Raw genomic sequence first — 23,074 nt, 5'->3', positions numbered from 1 at the left:
AAAGACGAAATCACACACACAAAAAAACAAATTTTAAAAAATGTATTATATTTGCGGAGGAAGCATGGAAATTACATCATGTTCATTAGTAGAGGTGATAAACATTACCATTGAAATCTACCCAATGACTTTATAGACATACACAGGCACCAAGGATCCAAGTGCAACCAATTATGACTAGTAATAATCAGATAAATACAGATTAGAGATGCATGCACCAACATCTCAGTGTTAGTAGCAAAAATAATGAGTTTTTCTGCAAGGAATAATATATTCTAAAATGAAATGGAGATCTTTTTTAAAGGTTAACAACTCATTCAGTTTTATGTCTTACAGGGCTTATACTGTGTTTAATATTGTATAATTGTATTAATTCTACGGTGAACTTAGAAACTTGCACCTACTTGTCAAAGAGATGTACTCTTGCTCTGGAGTGTGTTACTGACTATGTTAAAACTGCAGTGAAATGTTTCTTCTAATCATGTAGCTATTAGAATTTTTTTTAAATGAGTAAAAAAATTCTTCAAAGCATAAACATTAGCTCCTTAATATTTAGTAGATGTGAAAAACATTACCATTGAAATGTACCTGACGACTTTATGTCTATGCTCAGTTGCCAAGGAAAATGAATTTTTCTGTATGAAACTGTGTATTTTAATAATGAAATGGAGATCCTTTTTAAAGGTTAAAACCTCATTTAATTTTATGTCTTATAGGTTTTATACTAAGTACAATATTGTATAACTGTAATAATTCAACTGTAAACCTAAAAATTACAGCCAATTTTGAAAGAAGTGCATCTTAGCTCAGAAAACTGTTATTGAATATGTCAATGGTACTGTAATGAAATGCTTCTTCTAAGTATGTTGTTATTAAATAAATTTTAAAAATGTATTTATTTAATTTTTTTTGTGTACGAGTTCCTTGCATGTATGTATGTTGTGAACTGCCATGTGGGTGCTGGGAACCAAATCCCAGTCCTTGCAAGAGCAGACAGTGCTCTTAGCCACTGAGGCATCTCTCTAACCCCCATTTTTTCCTTCATTGGGAATTATTTTTTAAATACTAAAAAATGTTTTGTTTTTTTTTAACCCAGCATGCTGACAGAAAAGGTTTCTTTCTAAAGTTCTTTGGTTTCTAATAAAAGCAAAAGCTGAATTTAAAAAAAAAATTATAGACACATTTTAGAAGAAATGTCAAGATAAAGTGCCCTTGAAATCAACTTCTTGAAATTACAACTGTCTACTGTACCTACTACACTATACAAAACTGATTAAAGCATCACTCATTTTGATGCTTCTCTGAAAGGCATTTCTAGTTCTCATTCAACACTGCTCCAGGACTAGGGGGGTGCAGCTGCTCAGGGCTGGGAGCTAGCCTAGCATGTGTGAGGGCCTGGGGAGGCACAGACACATTTGGCTTACAGTGTGATAGACTAAATATGAAACAGAATATATTTAATATGAATATGTACCACCTAAAGCACCCAAGACTGATCTGCATTTCCTGCCTTGACACATGCAAAGTTGCAGAAATAACTGAGAAAGTATTTGGAAATTTTATCCACTTAAACATGTATTAGTGCCTACCTAGAGGCAGGAGATAGCAAGAGAAATGAGACACAGCTCCTGTTCTAGTGGAGTTCATATTCTGACTGATGATATGCAATTAAATATGTACTGCTTTCCTTTCCACACCTCAGGCGTTAATATTTACACATACACTTACCAAAAAGCCCAAGTTCTCATTTTCTACCATGCTGCAGCATAGTGCAGGAAACAGAACTGAGCTGACAACCGTTAAGACCCAGTTTCTACTGTGGGCTCAGCCCCTGAGAGACTGCGTGATCTGAGACCAAGCCCTGTGTTATAATGTGCATCTCAGGGTAAACAGGCGCCTCAGATTCTGCCTGCTCTCCTTTGAATGAAGCTGTGATGCAGCATGAACTACTAAGTGTGGAAAGTGGCTTGAAAACTCTACATCAGACTGTGATGACACACAACACAGGCGATCACCTAGACTGGACATACTTGTCTACAACTACCCCTGTGAACAACACTGCCTTTGCTCTGCACTCACTAGTCCATTTAATCCTGACACAATTCTGTCCATTTTATAGAGGACAAGAGAGGCAGGCTGAGGAACAAGTCGGACTACGTGGCTCATCTATCACAGGAGGGGGTGTCTACCTTCATCGCTACTCCCAGAGCCAGGAGACGTCACTTCTTGTCTTGTTCAGGCCATAAAGATGGCTTTTGAGATCTTGCCTGCTTTCAGCCATGGTCTCATTTCAAAAAGTGGAAACAGGAATCAAAGTTCCATTCACCAAAAGGGATTCTTATGGAAGGCACAGGTAGGGAGCATGCTGAACCCCAAAATATGCAAGAGACCCAAAATCAAACTTTTTCAGGAGTGATACTATGCCATAAGTGACAAATCCTGCACCTGGCCTCATAGCCAAACACAGGCACACAAACACCACTGTATCACCTGTATGCTGTGTTTACGGTGAGTATGAATCACAATTGAGTATGTGTCTAGACTTGAGCCTCATCTGCAAACATGTCCTGCAAACATGTCATTATATGTACAGAAGCACCCCACATCTGAAAGACAAAATCAGAATCTGAAACACTTCTGGCCCCTAATATTTCAGAAAAGGCATGGCCTGTATGTAATCTATAGAATAAGAGGGAAGGCTTTCAAAGAAGCCACTTCAGGGAACTTACTAAGTCTGAACAACTATCCCAAGAAAGATCTAGAAAATTTAATCTTTAACTTCTATGCTGTTTTACTTAAAAGTTTTTCTTTACTTTCACAGCAGCTGCAAATGTTGCTTGAGAATCAGAGTTTTCTTATGGACACTGGGTTTATAAAAAATGTACAGCTGAGTTACAGATTTTACTCAACATTGTTTTCTGCTCTCCTTGAACCTGGACATTAAAAATCTTTAATATGCCAAATAATAAAAAACTAAAGTATTTGTATGAATGTGAAGCCTACAATTATCTTTGTCATAGGAAATGCAAAAACCAAGAAGCCCATATATCTAATGTCATTTACAACAGTCTGCTCTGTACTTCCAGAAGCAAAGGAAACAAAAGCAAGCAATTACTGAAAACTGCAAATAGACAATTTCTCAAAAGTTTATTATTCTCAGAATTGCTCTGGAAATATAGTGAAACTACCAGTAAATATACAATTATAAGTGAAAAGGGAGAAAGAATATACATTGTTATTTTAAATGTTAAATAATAAAAATGTTGTTACCTTTCTTAGCCTAAAATGTCCCCAGTTATCTTTGTGACTTCCTTGAAAGCGTCCTGGTGTTGAACCAATAAGGTAAACACTAAAATTAATAATAAAAAAAAACAGAATGCAAGTTATACTTTGTAACCTAAAACTCATAGAATGCACATGAAAACTAATATAATCACAAAGTGTTCTAGGAGCCAATCCATTTTCGTGCCATGCCTCCTGAACAGTAGAAACTGATACTCTACAATTCATTTTCAGGCAAACCACTTAACAGTTGGACACCTGTAAGGTGTGAGTTACTAGGCAAAGAAATGTGAATCTAAGAGCACCCCAATGAGACTCTAAGGTTCATTCCCACCTTGATGCCCACTAACCACAATACGCACAGAGTGATCAAATCTGCTCTCATCCCCTCATCTGCTCATGAGACACAGCTAAATACCACTCCACCACTCCCCAACGTCATTGCCTTCCAGTCTGGTAAGGCTGGAACCCACACTTTGAGGCCTACCAGACTGGTAAGGGGACACATACTTGGTTTCGGAGAGGTCGTGTTCCTGGATGGTATCTATCCACTCCTGGAGAGAAGGAGCATTATATGCCATCAAGTAACTGATGAGATCAGCTTTAAAGTGGGTTTTTGATTCTCCAGATTTGTAGTTTTCCTGGTCAATTCGTGGGAACAAGGGGCTCAACCATATTCTGGAATGGAAAAAAAAAATTACCTTTAACATTATGTGAGAGTTGAATTCTTCACGTGGTGACAGAGTGATTCTCAGGCAATGGGAAACAGATCTGATCAAACTGTTCCAATGATTTTCCATCATAGAGTTAATTTTTGAATGCTTTCTCTTTATGAATTTAAAATCAGGTCTATATCATGTCTACATCAGTGTAGTTTTTCAACCAAATGGCAGATAAGAATCAAAGACTATCTATACCGAAAAAAAATGTGAAAGTCTATTTTCAATAAACAAACTCATTTTATAATGTATATCATAAAGTAGTTTGAGATTTTCATATCCTATACTTTCTGGTATTTGGAGTATTTAACACATTTAATATTACATTAACATTAACCTAAGAGCTCTAAGCATTTAATGCAGTGATAAAACATTACAGACATCTCTCATCTTACCAACTCTTTTTCCCCAAAGAAAAAAGGCTTATTTGCTCAAACTTCTGTAACATGCACACAAATGGGAAAGACTCATACCTAAACCCAATAGATATAATGCAGTATGACACAGATAGATTGCAATACAGTATGGCTTCAAGCCTCTGATATGAGGGGTTCTTCTATGGCATAACCAGATTAAGAGTCTTGCCTCAAAGGGCTATTGCAAGGAGCCGCAGGAGGCAATGGATGAGGCATTGTGTCAGACACCGAATGTATTTTCCATCACTGCCTTTTACTTCTGCAGTTTTACCCACCAAACCAAAAGAGAAAAACTGCCCAATTCCTCTTTTACTGTGCTGCTCTCAAAGGAAGCTAGTAAGCTAGAGGCTATCGGGATGCGAGGCAGAGTGAATGAGGACTCCCAGATCTATGTCTGAACTGTAATGCCTTCCCAGCAGGGTGGCGTTTCTTTCACTCTCTGCTCACCTTGGGGAGAGCCCTAGCGTGGGCGCTGGCTACGGCTGGAGCCCAGGCCCCGGATCATAGCTGCTTCTGTCTCTGTCATTTCAGGTAGGCCCTGTGACCTCTCTGGCCTCTACCTACGTGTGCAAAGCGACCAGCTGGGCTACATAGATATCTCTTTGTAGCCCAAGGGTGAGAGTTTCACTCACAGGCATATTCTAGATGAGGACCATGACAGGAAATAACTTTCTAAACTAGGACACTGATGTATGAGGCATTTTTAATGCTTTGCAAAGCAAGATGAGAACACTATAGAAGGAAGGACAAGTTATTTGAAAAGCCATTTATCATTCTATGTATATCTATGTGTGCTTGAGTGTATGTATGTGCACCACATACATGCAGGTACCCAGGGAGGCCAGAAGAGGGCATTGGTTTCCTTGGAATTGGAGTTACAGGTGGCTGGGAGCCACGTGATATGGACGATGGGAACTAAACCTGGATGATGGGCACTAAACCCAGGTCCTCTACAAGAGCAGCAAGTCTAACAACCTGAAGAGTGAGAACTGAACAGGCAGACACGCAACAGTTGAGGACAGCTGAGCAGCTGACAGCATTGCAGAACCAGCAGGAGCAAGGCAGACCATTAACAAAGGAAGACGATGCAGCAAAGTGCGAGCTAACAGGGTCCTGCACCAAGACAGAGACTGTACAGAGGGAGGCTTCATACCCTTCTTTCTTTCAGTTTGAACCATATGAAGCTACACTTGAGCCAATGCTTTTCAAAATTTTAATAAAGGAAAAATGTACCACCCAAACCCCTAGTCTTCATTTTCTCCCTCATAGCAAACACCCAAGAAACCTCGGGAGCAGTGTTGACCACAAGCTCAAGTCCACAGCTTCACAATGAGCTAGAAGCCCTGGTGGAGTTCCTGGAGCTGCCCAAGACTGGAGCTACCTTAATAAACTTGTTATAATTCATTAATTATTCTTTTCCTGAGAACAAGCTAGTCTAAATCTCACTTCTTTTTCTCATGGCACGTGTCAGTCCCCAGGCCTAGTCGGACAACTCAGGGAGACCTGGTTAGAAACTCCTGGGGCAGCCAAGGCAGTGGACTAAGAACTCAACTCTGAAATGGTGCTGCACAGACACCCACATATTATCTGACAGAGAAAACTGCTAGCCAGCTCCCTTCCCCTAGTGAGGCAGATGTTAGAAATGGCTTTAATGACAGAAAGGGAATTAAAGCTATTCACCATGGAGGAAAGAAAGAGCTGAACTTGATTTGAATGCACCCCTAAAAATCCTTCTTAAAAACAAACGCTTGGGCTAGGGAAACGGTTTGGTGGGTGAGGTGCTTGCTGTACAGGTAGGAGGACCCACCTTTAAATCCCAGAACCCAGAGAGCTGGAAGCATTTCAGAGTGCCTGAAATCCCAGTGCTCCTACAGCAAGATGGGAGGCAGAGACAAGAAAACCCTCAGAAGCTCCAGGCCAGCTAGACCGGCAAACTGCAGTGGTGAAGAACAGAGGAGATGCGCCTCAAGGAAGAAGGTGAGGACCAAGACCTGAGGTTGTCCTCTAACTCCACATGTGGCCCATGGCACTAGCATGACTGAGTACAAACAAGCACATACATCATATACACACATACCTTAACACACATCTAAACATACAAAGCAAACCCCTCCTTTTATAAAGGGACTAAGAACTAGATCAAGAACTAGATCCAGCCATCTACACACCAAGAGCAAAGAGTGATACACAAAAAGAATAGAAAACCTTTCAAATTCACCCCATCTTGGAGTCTCAAAGTCATATTAATATACTAGACTCTAAAAAGACACGTTTCAGTTTATTTTAGAAGTAGTCATGGGATTTTTTTTTTTTTTTTTTAATATTACTATTACCCCTGCTCACCCCAAGTTTTCCTCTGACACCTATTTGGAAGTGGCAGGCAAGAGTCCAGGAGGGTCCAAGGGTGAGCAGAAATCAAACATGCTATCGCTAAGTACTACTGGGAAAAGAATGGGGTCAGGGCTTGTTCGGTAACCTTTCCTGCCTCAGGTGTTTGTACACATTGTTCCTGCAACACTGTAGGATGTGTGTATGCATGATTTATTTCTTTCAAAACTGAGACTACTTGAGGAGTGGGAAGGAGGCTTCGGGGGTAAAGCATTTGCTGTGCAAGCAGAAGGACCTAGTTTGAATCCCAAGAATCCGTATCTATAATTCCTATGCTTATGTGATGAGATGAGAGCTGGAGACAAGAGACTCTCTGGAAGCTTGTGGGCCACCTGGCCTGATGTATACAGTGGTGACAAACCAGAGACCCATCTCCATCTCCAACAAGGTGGAAAGTGAAGACCCACACTCAAGAGTGTCCTCTGAGTTCCACATGCCAGCAGTGGCACATGTGTGCCAACACTCTCAAACACGAACATAAACATGTACACACACACACACACACACACACACACACACACACAGAGCGGTTAAGGAAAAAACACATTTGCATGTAAGTATTTGTGTGGTTTATGTGTGCACCAAGGATAGTTACAGATGATTATGTACCAAAGTGTTAACACTGGCCACCTCAAGAGAGTGCAACGGAGGCCGGGGAGTGTTAAAGAACACTGTGAGGATGGAAGTGTCCAGGGGTAGAGTATGTGTGTGCACTGATAAAGAAAATGTGGTACCACTCTATTTCTAGCATTTCACTTTTCTAAGTGTATGTATTATATTATTTGTACAAGTAGAAAAACAGGAAAAAAAAGAAAAAGAAAAGTGAGTCTTCTGACTTTCGACCTTTCTCAAACAAACGACCGCCATGAAGAGCCCTACGAACCCTTGGGTTTTCTGGTGCCAGTCTTCCCGGATGAGGTTGGAGGTGTGTATGACCACACGGAGGCCTTCTTCATAGAGCAAGAGCATCATTTTCCTTCAGAAAGAGGAAGGAAAACATAAGTGTGATTTAGGTTTCCTAACGTTGATACAGTAAACAGCTAGAGGAAGGCTTCAGCTCTTACCCAGTATCACCTAATTTTCCCTTCCCCTTCCCTTCCCTTTCCTTTTTGTCTTTTTGAAGCAGGTCTCCCTGTAGCCCCAGCTGTCCTGGAACTCACTATGTAGACCAGGCTGGTCTTGAACTCACAAAGATCTGCCTGCCTCTGCCTCTCAAGTGCTGGGACTACAGGTGTGTGTGCCACCACACCCAGCTTCTTCTTTTTTTTTTTTTTTTTGAGACAGGATCTCCCTGTAGCCCCAGCTGGCCCTGGAATCCACTATGTAGTACAGCCTGGACTCAATCTCACAGAGATCTGCCTGCCTCTGCCTCCTGAGTGCTGGGATTAAAGATGTGCACCACCATACCCAGCTCATTCCCCAAATTTTTTAACAGCTATAAACTTTAACAGCTATAAACAGCACATTGCCATTTTGAAAATCTGAAATATTATAAAAACCCTCCTTCCCCAAAGGCTTAGAATATCTGTGGGTAATGAACTTTCAACTTATTCTGTGTACAGTGTACTCAGGCACCCCTCTTGTCTGGCCCCTTACTATCTGTTGGCTATCATCTTAATGAAGGACCACAGGGACATTCCTATGCCATGTTTTGCAAGGTAGGAACACAATCTCTTGCTGTGTCACAGGCTAGCATGTTTCAAACAACTGAAGTAGAATAAATCAGATTATCCTTCATATGCTTACTTGAAGTATCAGCTGAGAAAGTTTCAGCACATACATATACACATGTGCAGACACAGAAACACGACACACATTTCTTACTGTTGGTTGTAACCTAAAGTTTGCAAGATGTCCCATTCTGATCAGACTGACATTCTGTGTTTTGAGGTGTGACACACCAGTACGTATCTGGGCTGGAAGTAAGTCTTTCCTTTTCTCCTCTATGAATTCCAATCAGACCTAGCTGAGCCCTCTCTTTCCACAGGGATCTTCCCTGGGCTTCTCACATCACTAAGCCTTGTTTTCGCAACTCTATTTCCAGTGAGAGAGGAAAGAAGACACAAACGTGGGCCTTCAACGTTAACTCTGAAGACCCCAGTCTGTCATTAGAAGCCACAGAATCTTTGCTAGGCCATTCAGTATCCCTGAATCCCCTCTTTCCACATGGATCTTGAAGGATCAACCCCATCTTTGGACTAATGAAAATGAAATCAAAGCACACATTGTAAGGGCCAAACACTCAGGCACCCATTCCCATGCTGCACTTGGTGCCCCAATTTATTTTGTAACTTTCTGATTGTTTTCCAATTATTCCAGAGCTTTAAATTTCCTTTCCAGAACTAGACTGTCATTTCTCAAGGCTGTAACTTCTTTCTTGACTTATTTTATCATGTGTGCTGAGGCCCCAGTGCTACTTAGTACTCACTGATGAAACTCGGTTGACACGTGTGAAAACAATGAGTCTTTGCTTTTCTCCCAGTAAACTGCCCCATGAATACAAGCCAGGCAGGAGGAGGTTAGCATAGAAAGATAAGGGAAAAAATACAGGAACAGAACAGAGAGACAGTTAGCTCTTGCCAACATGAAAAATTAACCCAAGCTGGCAAGTAGTAAATTAATGCAAGGCTGGATAAATGACAGCACTGAGCCATCTTTTCTGCAGTTACAAAATGCGGTCCCTGAAATCTGGGCAAATTGACACACACAGTTGCCACATTAGCAGCTGATTATAATTAAGGATAAGCCAGCTAGGGATTCATGATAGAAGCTTTATAAATATTTCCATTAATCAAGGCATCAATTATGAGGAAATCATGCATCGATGTCACTGAATCCTATCAAATAGAATTATGAATTAATTTACAGGGAGTCATATTAATCTTTTCATAGACAACACTGTGTGTGTTAATAAGGTCACAATTAAAAATAGATAGTTGAAGTCAAGGAACAGAGTGTCCCCCCCAAGAAGGTGACCTGCAGTTCTGTGTCCCTAAGCAGTGGTGGTGGCCAAGGGTCATTTCCTAAACATGAAGATGGGCTGTGAAGTGGGAAGGCAATGCATCAAGTACCACCATGCCAGGCTCTGTTCTGGTCTAGCATGTGTCACCATGCTAAATCCTGGAGAAAAACTAAAAAGGGAGATGTTATTCTCATTTTACAACTGCAGAATCTGTGGTTAGAAAAGAGTAGGTTATTATCCAGGTCATCAAATGAGCCTGTGGAAGAGCTGGCTGGGATCCTCACTATGCATGCCTTTGACAGGGTTAGAAGTGGTGATGGGACATGACCTGATGCTACTGGGGGAGGAGTGTGAGACGTGGTCTTGGTGAAAAAGAGGAATAGCAGGAGACAGCTGTGCCTGGCTCCTGTTTGGATGAGAACACTGTCCATTCAGCTTCTTTGGCTGTCTTTCTCCTTAGCAATTCTTAGGGCCATCAAAGGTAAACTGTGCCCAGCTTTGAGGAAAACCAAAGAGCTTTCCCAGTTTCAAGCACTGTGCAATACACCCCGAGACTGCACTGCACTCTGCAGACACTGGGTAGAATAGATCTAGCACCTAACCAACGATGAGCTCTGATGACAGGGCGGAACCCTGGCTATTTCTATGAGCTCCACACACAGTGCCTGGTCGATGCTGCTTGCTCAGGCATGTCATCCCAGAGACCTCCGTACAGTCACTGTTGTTAGCTCCAGGTTGGAAGTAGTTTAGGCCCTATCACCATGAGCTAGAGTCAGTTTAGGCCCTATCACTATGAGCTGGAAGGATTTTCTCCTTTTTTGACTTACATGTATGCTTTGTGCTCTTACAAAACATGAAAAGTTGCAAGGATAAGAATTACACCCTTCAGGGGCTAGAGCAATGGTTCAGCAGTTAAGAGCACTGTGCTCTTAGAGAGGACCCAGGTTCAATCCCCAGCACCTACATGGCAGCTAATAGCCATCTTTAAATCCTGTTCCAGGAGATCCAACTCTCTCTTCTGACCTCTATGGGCACTGCATGACACAGGTGCACTTGCAGACAATACACTCATACACTTAAAATAGTATTTTTAAAAAATTACACCCTTCAGAGCTGCGATTTGAGAATATTATAGGAAGTTAATGAATATTTGAGAGGGGGGATGTGAGACAGGGGGTCTCATGTAGACTGGTCTTGAACTCCTAATCCTCCTCTTGCTTCAGTCTCCCAAAAGTTGGGATTAAGGCATGTGCTACCATGCCTGGATTGAGGAATAATTCTTAAAATAATAAGCAACCAAAATTTCCAAACATGAGCGCAATCTTTTACAAGATACTAGCATTTCAGCAAAATGTAAACTATGGATACTATCTAGTAGGGAAAGGTTCTACTACAGTACCTTCTCTGAATTGAGAACTATTAGGATTAACTCACAGAATGTACACATGTGACCTGGTGTGAGGAACAGGGTCAGGGCAAAGGAAATCATGAAGTCAACTACAGCAGTGAGCAAACAAGAACGAATTAAAAACCAAAGTTAAAAGAATGGCTTCCTTCCTGTTTCCATCCTTAGTCAAAGAAGAATCCACTTATTTACTCTGGGTATCAGTTTTCTGGTCTATGATATTAAAGGGACCAAATAATTTTGTCATAATGAAACAAAGGATAGGCCCCACATGCTCAGTGAAGCATCTTGGTGCCAGGTTCTGAGCAGGCCTTTTGTGCCCCTAGGTTCCTCAGTATAACTCACTATTGACAGTGCTGGCTCTCCCGCTCTCTGCTCTCACGAAGTACAGAGAGGCTTGCCACTTATAAAGCACACAGTGCAGAGCACATGCTCAGCACAGGAACCTGGCACTGGTGGCCAAGCAAATCATGCTAGAGATCAAATTGTGGCTAGGTTGGCTGAAGACAGACTAGAATCCATAACACATCTATCCTGGGGTTTCAGCTAAGCATGGGAGACAAGGGCTTCCTGTTTGGTGCTTTGCATTATTCCCAAGCTGCCTCCGTTAATGGCACTCTGTTTTCTGCACTGAAATTAGCATCCTAGGAGCTCAGGGATAGAAAAAGAATTATTTAAAGCATGAGTCAGGTGCTTGAGTTCACTCTCAGTCCTTAAACTCTATCCCCTGTTGGACAAAAGCTACTAATTAGGAGTGGTCTGTAGAGCTAGCTACATCCGCTCAGAGCATTAAAACAGGTGACAGGACGGCCCCTTCCTTCCTGGAGGGGCTCAACTACTCCCACTTGAGTGGGTCCCTTTTCACAACAGGTTAGTGAAAATACTGTTTCAAGCACAGGAAGAAAAGGTAACCACAATGCTTTCATTTCAGGTCATCACACCAGCAGGTCATGGCCAATCTCAAGGCTAACATTCCCTTCTCGGAGATTCCCTTCTGCCCTAGGAACAGCAAGCCACACATCTCCACTGCTGGTCGAAGAAAGAGGAGGCTCTGTCATAGTCTTCTGACAAATCCTTTCCAGAAAAAATGTGATTATAAAAAATTAAAAGAGAGACAACCATGTATTTTTGTCTTCTTTCACTTGTAAAACCAAATTACTCAGTAAAAGGACTCAGTCAGTCTCCTGTAAAACTAAGTTAAGAAAAATGGAGCAAGTTGATCAATTGGTACAATGTGTCAAAAAGGAAGGAACAGAACAGTCTTTCCTGACAACGACCTGCATCACAGAGAAAAGATTCTAGGGGTCGATTTGAGCTCAAGCTGGCCTCTCAAATTGGCAACTTCTAGTGAAACTAGTTTTCCTCTGATGCAATATGGAGGTGACCAACAGGCTATTCAATAGAAGTCATTCCTGCCTAAATTGCAGAACTTTTTAAAAGTAGGGGAAGTCACAGGCATGTGACTGCACACATATAATCACTATGAGCACTGCTATTAGGACTGCACACTTGAAATCTAGTGCCTCCAGGCTGGGCACAACAGATATTCTGAGCCAAAGGCAGGGCCCTCAGAGGCACGCACCCCACTGACTGTGGAACTGCACTACCAGCTTTTGAAGCTCCTAGAAAACAACTCCACTGATCCTCTATTGACAGACAGTGTCCTTTTGACTGGTGAAAATCCTATCTTCCCCATTTCATAAAAGTTGCTTACGTGTGATGTGTTCCAAATGCGATGTCCAACTTTGCCTAGGACAGAAAAGAAAGCATTTAATTGAAAAAAGTCTCATTTAACACTTAATATCCCTGTCTGCTGGAAATTATATTGGGAAAGGATCAAGCCAACTTAAAAAACAAACAAAATAAAACAAAAAAAACCCAAACTGTTTTACTGCCCTCTGTTGGACAAATACATACAAGACAGCTTTCATTATAGCACCCACTAAGGAACATTAAACACACACACACACACACACACACACACGCACGCACGCACGCACGCACGCACGCACGCACGCACGCGCACACACACACTTGTTATCCAGCATGATTCAATATACACTGCAATCTTAATTATAGTAATTATGAGTTAGAAGTCTAATTTCTTTAGTTGCCAAAAAAAAAAACACCAAAAACCCTAATAAAATTAATTCATTCTAAGCAAAGTTTTAAAATTATACATTTGGCTTTCTATAGAAGAAACTAATATAAACTAAGTTTTAAGAATATATTTTTAAAGAAAACACTGAATGTCGTTGCAGATAAAAACAAAACGTTAAATTCAAACAGAGTTTCTTACAAAACAGCAAAAACTGAAGGAAAAAAAAAGAAATCAATTTTTGTGTTTGAGAATGACATCTTTGTAAGTAGAAAAGTAAAACATGTATCTAACATCTAGCACAAGACCTTGGTCAAGAATATGGCAAAGAGCACAGATCACAAATAAACAACTTTTGAAACAGCTGAGTGATGAGCTTAGGAATACGGTACCTGGGCTCAAACCTTGCCTCACAATTTTGCCTGACTTTGGAAAAAGTTTATGTTTCTAAGCCTCAGCTCCCACCAGTTTAAAATAGAGAATTGTTACGAGATTTGGTACTGTCAGTAGTAGATGAGAAAAAATATATAAAACGCTTAGGAAAGAGTTTTACTTACTGTAAGTACTACAGAAATATGAACAATCACTATAGGTTTCCCCAGCATGTCTCCCCCGTCATGATGGAAGGGCAGAGCTAGATGGGCAGGTGACATACCCCTACATGCAGTATTTGGGGATGCATTCAGATCAACATGCATTTGTGCTCTAAGGGCACAGAAGAAAGCTAACTGTAATTCATGCTTTAAAGTTACAAACTAGAAGAATGCCACTTTGTAACCTTCTTAACTGAAATGAAGCAGTGGTTAATGGAACTGGCTTTTGAGTTTTGTTTTGCTACAAGTTATATGCTTTCAGGCAAGTCTAAGCACGAAAACAAGGATGAAAAAAACTTCCACAGACAATATTCAATGGTGCTTCTTTGGCTAATGCACTGAATCTCTTAAATTCTATAATGAATGGCATTAGCAATTCACTTTAAACATGAACAAATTAGATTTAAGCAAATGGGCTTAAATGACAAGACAGAATGAGGACAGTGTTATGGAATGAAGCTTTGTGCCCCCATTCATATATAGAAGCCTAAACCCCCAGTGTGTCAGTGCTTTATGGTAGTGAAGTTCAGTGAAGTTGTGGGAAAGTTGAGGGGGGATCCAAAATAATTAGCGTCCTCATAAGAGATACCAGAACACTAGCGCAGCCCCTGCGTCCTCTGCCTTGTAAGGCCACCGTGAGAACACACTCATCTACAAGCCAGGAAGAGCACCCTTACCTTAGAAATGAATGTCTGCTGCTTAAGCTGCCCAGTCCGAAAGAAAAAGAAAATTTATCCAGGCACTCTGTTATAGTAGCCCGAACAGCTTAGCACACACAGGGACAGGGCTGGGCAGAACCTAGGCAATCTGAGCCCTGGCCACCATCGTAAGGCCTCAATTTAGTCTCAGGCTTCAAACGTGCACCCATTGATTGGCTCCTTGATGATTACCTGAAACATTCAGGAATTCATCTTACAGACAAGGCATTTCAGTAGGTCAAGATGGGGCCACAAACCTGCATCTCCCACTAGAGTTGAGTGCTTCGGTGTGGTTCTGTGCAAAGGTTTGAGAGCAGCGTGTCCTTACGCCCTCTAGTGACCATTCTGTTCTCAGAAGCAGGGCTCTCCTAAACCTAGTGTTGGGTAGCTGGAATTGAGGACTATTTAATCACTGCCATGAATCCTGTATCAGTTTACTTTCTGCCTACTCTTAGTAGGATGGGAGCTGACCTCTTCTGTTGGTGGAAATCAGATCAAAGTAATGGAATTTTAGGCAACTGCTAAACAAAGACATATGGCTGATCTACGTGATAAGATGAATCACAAATACCTTGGATGGAGAAGGGTTGTTTTTGTGATGCTGATGATGGAACCCAGGGTCTTGTGCTTATCAGGCAAGCACTACCACTGAGCTACATCCACAGCCCAGAAGGCATGATTTGAAGCCACAATTATATAAAGGGCAATGGACTAAATCAGGAAAAAAGCAGTGAGGTATGTTAGAAACTCAGATTGTTTTCAAAACAAACACAGATACCATTTATGGTTGGAAGAAGAGTAGTAAAATATGAGTTGAACTATCATTTTATGTGAGGAAAACGAGACACCAGAAGGAAAATGGCAAAGAAAAGGTAGCATATCTCTACCCTAAGAACAGAAATCTTTGTGTGCATGTGATGTATGCACACCCGTGCATGTGCATAGAGGCCAGAGGACAACATAGGGTGTCCTGCTCTATCACCCCCTGCCTTATTCTCTTGAGACAGGGTCTCTCACTGAACCTAGAGCTAGGCTGACAGCCAGAAAGCCCCAGAGATCCTCCTGTCTCGGTCCCTCACAGTGTGGGTTACAGGTATTATGCTGGACTTCTTAGGTAGGTGCTGGGATTTAACTTCAGGTCATCATACTTGTGCCGAAAGTGCTCTCACCTCATGAGCCATCTCTCCAGCCCAAGAACAGAAATCCTAGGCCTACTTTACTATGGGATGACAAGGAAAGAATATTAGTTACTTCTCTGTTGCTGTGATTAAAACACTGTAACCAAGGCAACTTATAGAAGGAAGAGTTTATTTGAGCTTACAGTTCTGGGGGTAAGGGTCCATAATGGCAGAAGAAGCGTGGCGGTAGGAGGTGGCCAGAGCAGAAAACCGAACGATCACATCTTCAAGCAGGCACAGAAAGCAGAGCCTGGAAATCTGGCATGGGTGAAGAACTCTCTAAGCCCACCCCCAGTGATGTGTACTTTCAACTAGCCTGTACCTTCTAAAATCTCCCAAAACAGTGCCACCAACTGGGGACTAAATGTCCAAATACTTGGAGTCCATGGGGGACATTCTTATTCAAACTACCACAGAGAGAAAGCTCTAACTGTATCTTTTACCATGGTTCCTCATGAATGGACTGAAGTTCCACTGACAAGAAAAGATGAGTGTTTTACCTGCTATTTTATAAGTGCCATTTCTACAGGAAGGAAATTAAAAAAAAAAATCCCTTGAATTCCTTTTCTTCTCACTTTACCTGTTTCTTGCTCAAAATGACACATGGAATAAAGAGATCTGTTTGGACATGGAGAATAAAGCAACCGGTTGTAACAAAAGTTAAACATTCATCAGTCACACTGTAGGCTGACTACAAAGTTGAAGGACAAAAACCATGAACACATAGAGAATTGGACAATAGCTTCTGTTTTCTTTTCTTCTACTTTACTTTGGTTCTAGCAGAGCAGGCAGAAACACCTAGTATGAGATCATTCAATACCAGTTCACTGGGATGGGATCACATGCCATATACAATTCCCTGTTAGTTTCCTAACAGGCTTTGACTCTGGGCTTTTCCATCTCCCTGGCTGATATGAAAAAGAACTGAGGACAACGGTTAAAAGGCCAGTGGTGGTTTACACAAGTCAGAGAAGGTAGCACAGAAGCAGAGTTATCAGCTACACTGGTAGAAAGAGATCTGTTTGTGGCCACTGAACTACATCTGGAAGACCTGTTCCATGCTGAAAGCTGGGTTCCAAGAAGCACAAGACAAACTAGACATAACCAGAGTACTAGCTGGCTGGCGCAAAGAGGGATCCATCCACCCTGAGCACAACTGATGGAGAATGCTTAGCTCCAAGAGACACCAAGGGAAACAGGACAAATCATCTCCAATACAGGAATCTGAGGATGCAAGGAAGAGATGAACTGTTCCATGTGGTTTCAGCAGGCAGGAAATCAGGACCCATGTGTGGAAGTCACAAGGAGGGAGACTTCAGGTCAAAGGAAAGGGAAAAACCTTTCTAACTAGGAGTGTTCCTACTAACGGACTGAGTTACTTCAGTGTTGAAGCCATGGTAAGACAAGTATTGCTGGTAAATTCCGCTGCAGGTGGGAGGATGGACTCAAGGGTAAAATTCCTACCAACTCTCAGACTGAGTACCAGGTCAAATGTAGAGGCAGCTTACCTGGCAGAGGGAAATGTTTGCATAGGGCTTTGCCTGGGCATGTAGGTGAGCTTTGGCTTCTCGCTTGTCGCCATGCACGAGCAGGATGGGCTTCTTTCTGAAAAAGACCAGATATGTTTATAATGCGTGCAAGTGGGCCTCCTGCCTCCTTGAGGAATGCAAGCCTCCTAAGTCCCTGCTGTTTGTTTCTAGTCTTTGTGGCTAACATCCTGTGGCCATCAGTCAGCACTCATTAACCAGTTCTCTTTGTGAGGGGGCCACAAAGACCAAGGCTGAAGTCTGCTATGACACAGGGGAGTGGTAACTCTATGCTTTAAAAAAAGAAATCTTTTAATTTATGTGTATGAATGTACAGCCTACAGGTATATAAGTACACCCATGTGCAATACCCGTGGAAGTCAGAAGAGGGCGTTGGATCCCCTGGAACTAGAGTTACAGATGCTTGTTTACTGCCATGTGGGTGCTGGGACTCGAACCTGGGTCTGCTGGAAAGGCAGCCAGTGCCCTTCTTAACCGCTGAGCCATCTCTCCAGCCCTGCTACACTTAATTTTAGTATCCAGTAGACTGAAGCTGGTGAGATGGCTCAGTGGGTAAAGGCACTTGCTGCCAACACTGCCCACCTGAGTTTGAGCCCCAGAACTTATAGAGTGAAAAGAGAAAACTGACTCCTGAAAGTTTGTCTTCTGATCTCTACATGCATGCTGTGGCACATGTGTGCAATGGCACACACACACACCGCTTCACACATACATAAAACAAATGAATGTAAAAAATTTTTTAATTGAATTTTTGTGTATTTCATACAGAACATCTCAATCTTAATCATCTTTATACCCCCTTCCCCACTGGCAGCCTCCAATAGCACCCCCCCCCAACTGGAATCCATACATTCTGTCAAAATAAATGTAAAAATTTGTTTTAAAAAGATAGGCAATTATTGTTGTACAGTATGACGCTTCCTTTCTCCTTTATGTTGACAATGGTTTTATCTCACGCTGCACTGTTTACCAAACTCCTATTATGCACTCTATGTATGTGTAGATCCAGGATATAAAAGCAAACAGGTACAGACTTGCTTACAGGCAGTCAGATTTCAATGATGCAGAGTCCCAAGTACACTGCAAATTTTCAAATTCTAAAGACTATATAATGCCACTCTTCAGGGCTGGGGAGTGGTTAATAATACTTGTTCTTCCAGAGGACTCAAGTTTGATTCCCAGCACCTACATGATAGCTAACAACCATCTGAAACTCCAGTTCTAGGGGATCTGATGCCCTCTTCTGGTCTTTGTGGGCATTGCATGCACATAAAAATAAATTAAAATATTAAAACCACTGTTCAGGGGCTAGAGAGATGGTTCAGCAGTTAAGAGCACTGACTGCTCTTGCAGAAGACCCAGATTTGAATCCCAGCACCCGCATGGCAGCTAACAACTGTCTGTAACTCCAGTTCCAGGGGAATCTGATGCTCTCTTCTGACCTCTGGGGCACTGCACAACTTGGCTGCACTTACATACATGTAGGCAATACACTCATACACATACAAAAATAATAATTTTTTTTAAACACAGCACTCTTCAGGAACAGGTTAAAAAGGCCTTTTCTGTTTATTTGTTGTGAGACATGGTCTTGGTACATAGTCTAGGCTGGCCTTGAATTCCATCTGTAGCCCAAGTGTGTCTCAAACTCTGTAATCTTCCTGCAATTGCATCTCCAGCGCTGGAATACCAGCCACCATACCTGGCTTTAAAAAGGCTTTTAAGGGATCTTTCATCTTCTCCAGCTAATTCAAAGCAAGCTAATCCTTAGAAATCAATGTATCTTTACAAGCTCTCTCCAAACAGGAAAAATTTCATTTTTCTCCAACAAGTAATGAAGCAAGATCAACAACTGCAGCTACTTCCTCAGTCGTTAGTCACACTGCAGAATGCATGAGAGGCAGCATTCAATGGGAAGGCATCACAGACATGCACTTTCAGAATTAACGTCTGTCTACCTCACCCATTAGCTTTGCTCTAACAGCGCGGGTGAGCAAACCTACGAAGCACACATTCCTACATGTTCCCTATTTAGAAAACCCTTACAACCAGAACAGCACAGAGAAAAATGTAAGAAATGTGTACGTTCTCAGGTCACAGGCCACTCAGCTCTAAGGCCAGAAGTTGAAGTCTTCCTTAATCCCTTCAGGTGACCGCTCTGTGGACTGCCACAGAAGGGCAAGGTGAACAGGGAGGCACAGATATTTACCACAGGGAATTCTCTACATACAAATTCTAGACCTTTCTTAAGCTTGCCATTTAGGCCATTCTTCAGTCCTATCCTGTCTTCACAATTTTCCCAAGATGTATGTGCTAATAGGGTAGAGACAGAGGGGTCTCTACTTTGACTTTGCTAGAGCTGCTGCAACAAAGTGTCACAAACTGAGTGGCTTACACCACATAAAGCTGGGGGGTCCTACAGTTCCAGAAGCAGGATGTCCGAGATCTGGTGCCAGCAACGCTGGCTCTTTCTGAAGACTGGGGGAGATCCTGGGCCTTACTTGGGGCTGCACGGGGCCACGGGCATTCCTTGCAAGCAGATGGCATTCTCCTATGTCTTTACATAGTCTGCTCTGTCTGTGTCCAATCTCTCCTTTTATAAGGACACCACCCATGCTGGGTTAGTGGCTTCCTAGTGACCTTATCTGAACTTGAGTGATATTTCTATAAGGACTCATCTATAAATACAGTCACATTCTGAGGTACTAAGGCTTTGACTTCTAACATGTCAATTCAATCCACAAGAGGCACTAAAGGAGTGACAATGCATGCTGTCATCACTGCAGGGGGGTGACATCTAACTCTGAGGTGCTTGAGAAGGAAAGGCAGGATGAGCGGCACCGTTATAACCCAGGGTCACATTGCCAAGAGGCGCTGAGGCTGGGGCACACTGCTTCCGCAGACCCAGTCTCTTTTCCTATCAAAACCCTGATTTCATGTAGGACAAGATGAGCTCAGCTAGAAGACCATATCCCCACCCTCCCTTAGAGCTGGTCAGTGTCATGTTACTGAGCTCTGATCCATAAAATAGCAATAGAAACAGGTGCAGGTGGAACCAGTCAGACAGCTGCTCAGAGTGGCATGGGTGGGATATGAATAATGACAAAGGTTTCCACCATGATGCCTTAAATACACCAAGGACTTAAAAGAACTTGACATCCACTTTTTTTTCTTGTGTGCCTCCCTCTATCCTACTTACTGTTATGAGATTATGGCACAGACCTGTGCATACAGACAGCTGCATGTCACCATGCCACATCATTTATTTGGTCTCTGCTGCCTAACATGAGGCTGAAGAGTAGCCAATGGTAGCAATGAAGGTCCACCAGTTCTCAGCTTGTGCAAGGGAAGGTAATCGTCCTTTTCTTGTCTCCAGAACCAGAGGAAGAGTCTTTTAGGGGTTGGGGAATGGCACAAAGAGATCCTAAGAACGGCTTTGATGTGCTAAGCCAAATGTCATGTGCTAGCCATGCCTGGGACATGTACAGGTCTAGATAGCACATGGAGATTGACATTTCCTTCATATTAACACTGGCCATGAAGTCCTGTTACTTGTCTTGGAGTTGATCGCTATCTACTGTTGGACAGAACAAAGAGGAAAACGCTAAAATCTATAAAAAGAATATGTGCAATTAAATAGATTTTTAAAAAGCTATTCTGAAGCTGGGAAAGTAGCACAGATGGAAAAGAGCCTGCACTGCAAACATAAAAACTTGAGTTCTAGCCCCAGAATCCATGTGAAGAATGCTAGGTGTGGTGGTGTGTGCTTACAATTCCAGGACTGGGGAGGTAGAGACAGGCAGATCCCCAGGACCAGACCTGTAAAAGATCTTGTCTCAAAAAGAAAAGAAATGAGAAGGGGAGAGGGAGAGGGAGAGGGAGAGGGAGAGGGAGAGGGAGAGATGAGAAGAGGAGAGAGAAGAGAGATGAGAAGAGAATAGAAGAGAGAGAAAAGAGAGAAGAGAAGAGAGAGAAGAGAGAGAAGAGAGAGAAAAGAAGGAAGGGAGGAAAGAGTGAGTGGGTGGATGGTGCCTGGCAACAGTCAATACCATCTTCTGGCCTACACATACATGAACATGCACACACATGAACATGCACAAAAAAATGCTGTATACCAAAATAACTTAATGTTTTAGGTTTTCAATGATGTCCAAAGAAATACTAAAAAAGGTTGAACAGCTTGTCTGAGAATTGCAAATCCTGTATTTCAGAGCACTGGTGTCCAGTGTGCAGGTATCACAGAACTCACCTGAATTCTGGTGGATACTGCTTTACGAGCCAATCCACATCAAAGCAGTAGTTAAACTAGACAGGGAGAAAAGAAAAGTAAGTCACAGGTAGGTTCATAAGGAGAACTTGTAATTAAATTGAAAGAAATTCTAAAGTAATAATGTGCTACACAGTATTCTTTTTAAAAATATTTTACTATTTTAGCCTGGCGTGGTGGTGCACGCCTTTAATCCCAGCACTCGGGAAGCAGAGGCAGGCGGATCTCTGTGAGTTCAAGGCCAGCATGGTCTACATAGTGAGTTCCAGGACAGCTGGGGCTACAGGAAGACCCTGTCTCAAAAAGACCAAAAAAAAAAAAAAAAATTTTACTATTTTTATTTTATGTGTATGAGTGTATTGCTTGCATGTATGTAAGTACACTTGTGTCATGCAATGCTTGCGGAGGTCAGGAGATGGCATTGGATCCCCTGGAACTGGATTTACAGATGGTAGTTGCCATGTGGGTGCTGGAATTCGAACCCAGGTCCTCTGCAAGAGCAATCAGTGCTCTTAACTGCTGAGCCATCTCTCCAGCCCCGCTACACAGTGTTCTCAAACCCAGTTGTTATGCTGTAATACTTAAAAGTAATCCTAACTTTGAAGGATTTTCCTATCTTGAAGGAGCGCTTGGTTAAGGGAACCTGCATAAATGGAGCCAAATCTGACAAGATAGGTTCTAAGGACACTACTTCCATGTACTTTGGCAACATTTGTTTGTGAATAGAGTGTTACTATATTATTTCTAATAGCCCAGGTTTATAGTTTCCCCTAGGTGATTATAAGACAGATATTGGAGACAAAGATCCCAGAACTTTTAGGAAAAGGACATTTCCTTTCAGCATAACTTACCAGCTAGCTTGGCACACATACACTAGTTTATAATAAGCCCCTGTTGATCAAAAATTCCATAGTGGTCTTATCTATAGGGGACCTGCCAGTCTAGGGCTCAGGATCTCAGTCAGGTGAGAGAGAACCCACAGGTGTACCCCTCTTGGTTTCTACCTGGAGACCAGGACTCTCAGGACCACATCATACAAGAAGGAAATACCTTTGCTTGCTTCAGGAACAAGGCCCTTTTTCCTGACTATTCCTTAGCATCTGGACCATTATGTTGACTCATCAGCAACAAGGGACCAGCTCAGTGCAGCAGGAGTCAAGTCAATGAACATGCAGAAGTACCCATAATTCTTCTCACTCCTTTCTGGTTGGTACAGAGCATCTCGTATTTTCCTAAATCAAATCAACCTCGAGGAGCTCTTCACCACTCTACTCACCTCCTCCTCAGGGGCTGCACCAGCATTGAAGGAGACTAGAAATTTCTCCCAAGTATTTCAGGAGGGAAAATCCAAAGTGACTTCTTGGCTAGTCCTCTGGCCTGATCGAGAGTCAGGTGGTTTTCTGATAGGGACATCCATGTTCTATGCATGGGGGCCAAATGGCAGAATGTATTGTACACATATCCCACAGTATGGGCCAGCCTCTAGGAAGATGCCAACCTAGGAAACACTGTACAGAACCC

General features: G+C 42.3%; 1 protein-coding gene across 3 annotated transcripts in view; it reads right to left on the bottom strand.

The window, feature by feature from the left end:
* Tdp1 (tyrosyl-DNA phosphodiesterase 1) overlaps positions 1 to 23,074 on the bottom strand; it is a 107,240-nt gene that overhangs the window by 71,035 nt on the left and 13,131 nt on the right. For all 3 annotated transcript variants that reach the window (XM_017800806.2, XM_008843804.3, XM_017800807.2), the window contains exons 4-9: positions 21,536 to 21,591; positions 17,248 to 17,344; positions 12,887 to 12,921; positions 7,689 to 7,781; positions 3,793 to 3,960; positions 3,271 to 3,349 (exon numbers count right to left, since the gene is read on the bottom strand). In XM_017800806.2, the coding sequence (XP_017656295.1) occupies positions 3,271 to 3,349; positions 3,793 to 3,960; positions 7,689 to 7,781; positions 12,887 to 12,921; positions 17,248 to 17,344; positions 21,536 to 21,591 (528 nt within the window). The remainder of the gene's footprint in view (positions 1 to 3,270; positions 3,350 to 3,792; positions 3,961 to 7,688; positions 7,782 to 12,886; positions 12,922 to 17,247; positions 17,345 to 21,535; positions 21,592 to 23,074) is intronic.

This window comes from Nannospalax galili, unplaced genomic scaffold, assembly GCF_000622305.1.
Source record: "Nannospalax galili isolate Female #2095 unplaced genomic scaffold, S.galili_v1.0 scaffold500, whole genome shotgun sequence".
Taxonomy (NCBI): domain Eukaryota; kingdom Metazoa; phylum Chordata; class Mammalia; order Rodentia; family Spalacidae; genus Nannospalax; species Nannospalax galili.
Note: the sequence above shows the minus strand (reverse complement) of the source record. Positions and strands in the feature narration are given on the sequence as shown.